This window comes from Olea europaea, chromosome 20, assembly GCF_002742605.1.
Source record: "Olea europaea var. sylvestris chromosome 20, O_europaea_v1, whole genome shotgun sequence".
Lineage (NCBI taxonomy): Eukaryota > Viridiplantae > Streptophyta > Magnoliopsida > Lamiales > Oleaceae > Olea > Olea europaea.
The window spans coordinates 4,472,610-4,479,588 of record NC_036256.1 but is presented as its reverse complement, the minus strand read 5'-3'; the positions used below and the strand labels follow the sequence as shown (position 1 = coordinate 4,479,588).

General features: G+C 36.0%; 2 protein-coding genes across 2 annotated transcripts in view; both read left to right on the top strand.

The window, feature by feature from the left end:
* The window catches only part of LOC111369465 (UDP-glycosyltransferase 73C1-like), a 25,183-nt gene extending 19,049 nt beyond the window's left edge, over window positions 1–6,134 (top strand). Inside the window, exon 2 of the mRNA XM_022990984.1 lies at window positions 5,655–6,134. Coding sequence (XP_022846752.1) covers window positions 5,655–5,982 — 328 coding nt within the window. The 3' untranslated portion in view covers window positions 5,983–6,134. The remainder of the gene's footprint in view (window positions 1–5,654) is intronic.
* On the top strand, window positions 1,791–3,480 carry LOC111369464 (UDP-glycosyltransferase 73E1-like). The gene has a single exon (XM_022990982.1). The coding sequence runs from the start codon at window positions 1,853–1,855 to the stop codon at window positions 3,335–3,337; it is 1,485 nt and encodes a 494-aa protein (XP_022846750.1). The 5' UTR covers window positions 1,791–1,852; the 3' UTR covers window positions 3,338–3,480.
* Window positions 6,135–6,979: the final 845 nt, after the last annotated feature.

Sequence of the window (6,979 nt, the reverse complement as noted above, 5' to 3'; positions counted from 1 at the left end):
GTTTTGAATTTAAGTCTCACCTTGGTAAAAATTATAAATGTATAAAGATTTTGACTAAAACTGGTTTCAACCTGAAGGTTATAACATGTTTAAGTTTATAAACGAGGTGGTTCATCAAGAGCCACATAATTTTAAAATCCAAGATAATCTTTGAATATGTTAATGTAAGTTCTTACATCAGTAGCTAAAAGTCAAATTCGAAGCATCATAACAATATTATTTTGAGCAACAAGTGGAGGCATATACGCAGTTTGTTGACTATATGACAACTAGTCAATGTCTAACAAATGTTTTTAATTGAGGTGGTTTAGTATTTATTGAAGAGGATAAAGATTCTGAATTTAAGTCTCACCTTGGTAAAAATTATGAATGTATAAAGATTTTGACTAAAATTGGTTTCAACCTGAAGGTTATAACGTGTTTAAGTTTATAAACGAGGTGATTCATCAAGAGCCACATAATTTTAAAATTCAGGATAATCTTTGAATATGCTAATATAAGCTCTTACATTAGCAGCTAAAAGTCAAATTAGTAGCATCCTAATAATACTATTTTAAGCAACAAGCGAGGCATATACGCAGTTCGTTGACTATATGACAACTAGTAAATGTCTAACAATTTTTTTTTTAATTGAGGTGGTTTAGTATGTATTGAAGAGGATAAATGTTTTGAATTTAAGTCTCACCTTGGTAAAAATTATAAATGTGTAAAGATTTTGACTTAAACTGATTTCAACCTGAAGGTTATAATGTGTTTAAGTTTATAAACGAGGTGGTCATCAAGAGCCACATAATTTTAAAATCCAAGATAATATTTGAATACGCTAATGTAAGTTCTTACATCAACAGCTAAAAGTCAAATTAGAAGCATCCTAGCAATATTATTTTGAGTAACAAGTGGACGCATATACGCAGTTCGTTGACTATATGACAACTAGTCAATGTCTAACAAATGTTTTTAATTGAGGTGGTTTAGTATTTATTGAAGAGGATAAAGATTCTGAATTTAAGTCTCACCTTGGTAAAAATTATGAATGTATAAAGATTTTGACTAAAATTGGTTTCAACCTGAAGGTTATAACGTGTTTAAGTTTATAAACGAGGTGATTCATCAAGAGCCACATAATTTTAAAATTCAGGATAATCTTTGAATATGCTAATATAAGCTCTTACATTAGCAGCTAAAAGTCAAATTAGTAGCATCCTAATAATACTATTTTAAGCAACAAGCAGAGGCGTACACAAGTTCGTTGACTATATGACAACTAGCCGATATGTAACAACTGAAGTTCTAATTGAGGTCGTTCAACATGGTATTGAAGACGATAGATGTTCTAAAATGCTTGGTTTCGACTTGCAATTGATAACATTCTTAAGCTTAGAAAGGAGATGGTTCAACAAGAGCCACATAATATTAGATCTAGGATAATCTCCGAGAATGCTAATGTGGGCTCTTAAATCAGTAGCTAAAAGGCAAATTAGAAGCCTCCAAACAATTCTATTTTAAGCAACAAGCGGTTCATCGACAAATTGAGGTGGTTTAAAATGATATTGAAGAGGATAGATGTTCTGAATTTGAGTCTTACCCTGTTAAAAATTATCCACGCATGAAGATTTTGACTAAAATTGATTTCAACTTGCAAATGATAAAATATGTAAGCTTTAGAAACAGCGTGGTTCAACAAGAGCCACATTATATTAAATTTAGGTAATCTGAATATGCTAATATGGGCTCTTAAATAAGCAGCTAAATGCCAAATTAGAAGCATCTTAGCAGCACTATTTTAAGCCTCCAGAATGTAGCAGTAGCAGAGGTAAGATCATTCAGCTGCTAAACCTATCCAGTCTCTCCAATGGCTATCCATGAACAAAACCTTCACTTTTTGTTGCTTCCTTTCATGGCCGAAGGCCATAGCATTCCCATGGTAGACATTGCCAGGTTGCTGGCAAAACGTGGTGTTATTGTCACCATTTTAACCACACCCGTTAACCATAACAGGTTCAAAACAGTTATTGCTCGTGCAATCCGTTCTCGGCTGCAAATTCGTGTACTGGAACTCAAATTTCCGAGTGTGGATGCAGGCCTGCCGGAAGGGTGCGAACATTTGGACATGATCCGGTCCATGGATTCGGCACTGAAGTTCTTCACTGCTGCAGGCATGCTGCGGGAGCAGGTCGAAGAATTGCTACGAAAAGAGATGAAACCTGCGCCGAGTTGTTTAATATCCGATATGTGTTTACCTTGGACAACAAACGTTGCTCAAAACTGTGGTATTCCGAGGATTGTGTTTCACGGGACTAGTTGTTTTTCTCTCTTATGTTTGCACCTCCTGGGAATCTCCAAGGATTTCGAAAACATAGCCTCTGACTTGGAGTATTTCGTCGTGCCTGGATTGCCTGGTGGAATTGAACTAACTAAGGCTCAGCTTAGAGGAACTGTCAATCAAATGACATCAGATTGGAACGCTGTAAGGGAGCTGATAAAGGAGGCTGAGACAGAAGCATTTGGGGTAGTGGCTAATACTTTCGAAGAGTTGGAACCTGAGTATTTGAAAGAATATATAAAGGTGAGAGGCAAAAAGGTTTGGTGTATTGGTCCAGTTTCTTTATACAACAAAGAACAGTTAGACAAGGCTGAAAGAGGTAACAAGGCCTCAATTGATGAAGATCGTTGCATGAAATGGCTCAATTCGCAGGAACTGAACTCTGTTCTTTATGTTTGCCTAGGAAGTTTATCTCGACTAGCAACTGCACAACTGATAGAGCTTGGTTTAGGCTTAGAAGCGTCCAATAGACCGTTCGTGTGGGTTATTCGAAAGGTATCGGATGAATTTCAAGCATGGCTAGTTGGAGAAAAATTCGAGGAGAGGATTAAGGATAGAGGCCTTTTAATCCATGGTTGGGCACCACAAGTACTTATATTGTCCCATCCCACTATTGGGGGATTCTTAACGCACTGCGGATGGAACTCGACTCTAGAAGGCATATGTGCTGGTGTACCTATGATAACATGGCCAATATTCGCAGAGCAGTTTTGCAATGAGAAGTTCATTGTGAATGTGCTGAAGACAGGATTGAGGGTAGGTGTTGAATTACCCGTTACCTTTGGAGATGAAGAAAAAATGGGATTACAGGTTGAGACTGTTGAAATTACGAGGATTATCGACAGGTTGATGGATGGGGGAGAAGAGGGAGAAGAGAGAAGAGATAGAGCAAAAGAGCTTGGAAAAATGGCAAAAATGGCACCTGAAGACGGGGGTTCCTCTTACCAGAACATGTCATTGCTTATCCAAGATATCATGCACCATGCAAACAGAGTTTTGATAGAGAAATCCTAATAGAATTTTGATCTAGATTGGTAACTTGATTTTTACTGCCTTTGCAACTTGAATACTGTTTCTGATCCACACTGTTATTTGTTTGTTTGTCAAATGTATACTTATTCAATTCAGCTCTCTAGCTCCTTCTTTTCTTTGTTTAATTTTTTTTCTTTCTGACTAAATCATCTTATTTGAGACCTCAACTATCAGTCTATCATTACACTAATTTTGGCCAATGTATTTGTAGGAATTAGGTAAGCCAACTCTCCATCTCGAGTTCGAGGTTTGATACTTAGATCGTGAGAGCTTGTCGAATTAGTTTACTTTTCACGACAACCTTTTATGTAGTTCGACCTACATAAATGTTATGGAAACTTTTTACGACACTCATTTTATGAAATTTTAGCTGTTATGGACAAAGGCATTGTAAAAAACTTGAAGGTCTTATGCAAATTGTTGATTGTGCATTCTTTGAAATAAGAATTCTACAAAGAGTGAAAGAATGGCTGGACATGTGTCAAACATACTGTACGGATTTTACTCTTTTATTTTTATTTTCTTTTACAAAAAAATTGTGGAATCACAGTTTTTCAGCAAAGCAAAGCCATGCCTTCTGACAAAGAAACACCCTTTTCGACCACGCCTCTTCAACAAATCCTCCATTCCAAATGAGAAGCAAAAACCTTGGGCATTGAATTTACTCCTCTTAGAGAAAGCATCAATGAAACTATGGAAAGCTTGAAAGAGAAGAATTTTTTTGGAGTCTCGTCTGTAAGTTAAGTGTCAGTGTTTTGGGCTCCTCCAAAAATTTACAGAATACATAAATGTTGTTTATCAATGACTTAGCGTGTGTTGTGAGTGAAAAAATCAAAGCTTTATTTTGTTGATTTTCTTCATCTAATTTTTCAGTATTTTCTACCTCTTGTTGTTGTATTCTGGCAAGCAAGTCAAGGAGTCTCCTAATTCTGTTGATACGGATTCTGTTACCTAAAGGTGTAATTTTTTATTCTTATTTGTGTTTTTTAATCGAATTTGTTGGTTTTCGTGTTTACTTCCAGTTTGTTCTTTAGTTATCGAGAAATTCAATCGGAACTTATGCATATTTTGGTGTATTTTTAGATTGTAGAAAGAGTTGATGGCTCTCATGGTATGTGTATGTTAATCAACTTGCAGTTTCTCTTTATTTTGGGGATGACGTTGTGCAGATAAGATTTGTCTATGAAGTAATTAGTCCAATACCTAGGTCTGTGCTCTTCTTCTACTTCATTATAAATTTTAAAATCGATTTTTCTTGCATATTTCATTTGTTTTAAGAAAACGTGTGTTCTTAGGTCTAAAAATTCTGAAAATTTTGTGGAATTTGTACATATTTTGTAAGATAGATTAGATGGATTAAGAAAGAAAAAGAAGTGTTTGTAATCTTGTTTTATTTATGTGCGATGACCTGAATAGTGCACGCATGGAAATTGCTCAGCGTGAAGCACGAAGTGTGCTCTTTGCACAACACGAAAAGTACATAAATGTTTTGGGCTCCTCCAAATTTATTTTTATTATTATTATTATTATTATTATTATTATTATTATTATTATTATTATTATTATTATGAATGACTATGACAAATGTTATGTGCATATTGCCCACACAAACATGAGAAAGTACCAAAATTCCTTTTCAATCAAACATAGCCTCTGACTTGGAGTATTTCGTCGTGCCTGGATTGCCTGGTGGAATTGAACTAACTAAGGCTCAGCTTAGAGGAACTGTCAATCAAATGACATCAGATTGGAACGCTGTAAGGGAGCTGATAAAGGAGGCTGAGACAGAAGCATTTGGGGTAGTGGCTAATACTTTCGAAGAGTTGGAACCTGAGTATTTGAAAGAATATATAAAGGTGAGAGGCAAAAAGGTTTGGTGTATTGGTCCAGTTTCTTTATACAACAAAGAACAGTTAGACAAGGCTGAAAGAGGTAACAAGGCCTCAATTGATGAAGATCGTTGCATGAAATGGCTCAATTCGCAGGAACTGAACTCTGTTCTTTATGTTTGCCTAGGAAGTTTATCTCGACTAGCAACTGCACAACTGATAGAGCTTGGTTTAGGCTTAGAAGCGTCCAATAGACCGTTCGTGTGGGTTATTCGAAAGGTATCGGATGAATTTCAAGCATGGCTAGTTGGAGAAAAATTCGAGGAGAGGATTAAGGATAGAGGCCTTTTAATCCATGGTTGGGCACCACAAGTACTTATATTGTCCCATCCCACTATTGGGGGATTCTTAACGCACTGCGGATGGAACTCGACTCTAGAAGGCATATGTGCTGGTGTACCTATGATAACATGGCCAATATTCGCAGAGCAGTTTTGCAATGAGAAGTTCATTGTGAATGTGCTCAAGACAGGATTGAGGGTAGGTGTTGAATTACCTGTTACCTTTGGAGATGAAGAAAAAATAGGATTACAGGTTGAGACTGTTGAAATTACGAGGATTATCGACAGGTTGATGGATGGGGGAGAAGAGGGAGAAGAGAGACGAGATAGAGCAAAAAAGCTTGGAAAAATGGCAAAAATGGCACCTGAAGATGGGGGTTCCTCTTACCAGAACATGACATTGCTTATCCAAGATATCAAGCACCATGCAAACAGAGTTTTGACTGAGAAATCCTAATAGAATTTTGACTATGAAATGTGCTATTGGTAACTTGTTTTTTACTGCCTTTGTTACTTGAATACTGTTTCTGATCCACACTGTTATTTGTTTGTTTGTCAAATGTATACTTATTCAATTCAGCACTCTAGCTCCTTCTTTTCTTTGTTTAATTTTTTTTCTTTCTGACTAAATTATCTTATTTGAGACCTCAACTATCAGTCTATCATTGCACTAATTTTGACCAATGTATTTGTAGGAATTAGGTAAGCCAACTCTCCGTCTCGAGTTCGAGGTTTGATACTTAGATCGTGAGAGCTTGTCGAATTAGTTTACTTTTCACGACAACCTTTTATGTAGTTTGACCTACATAAATGTTATGGAAACTTTTTACGACACTCATTTTATGAAATTTTAGCTGTTATGGACAAAGGCATTGTAAAAAACTTGAAGGTCTAATGCAAATTGTTGATTGTGCATTCTTTGAAATAAGAATTCTACAAAGAGTGAAAGAACGGCTGGACATGTGTCAAACATATAATTGTCCTGTACGGATTTCACTCTTTTATTTTTATTTTCTTTTACAAAAAAATTGTGGAATCACAGTTTTTCAGCAAAGGAAAAACATGCCTTCTGACAAAGAAACACCCTTTTCGACCACGCCTCTTCAACAAATCCTCCATTCCAAACGAGAAGCAAAAACCTTGGGCATTGAATTTACTCCTCTTAGAGAAAGCATCAATGAAACTGTGGAAAGCTTGAAAGAGAAGGTTTTTTTTGGAGTCTCGTCTATAAGTTAAGTGTCAGTGTTTTGGGCTCCTCCAAAAATTTACAGAATACATAAATGTTGTTTATCAATGACTTAGCGTGTGCTGTGAGTGAAAAAATCAAAGCTTTATTTTGTTGATTTTCTTCATCTAATTTTTCAGTATTTTCTATCTCTTGTTGTTGTATTCTGGCAAGCAAGTCAAGGAGTCTCCTAATTCTGTTGATACGGATTCTGTTACCTAAAGGTGTA

Bases quoted from the DNA above. Each gene is read 5' to 3' on its own strand.
- LOC111369464 (XM_022990982.1), top strand. From the start codon at position 1,853: ATGGCTATCCATGAACAAAACCTTCACTTTTTGTTGCTTCCTTTCATG.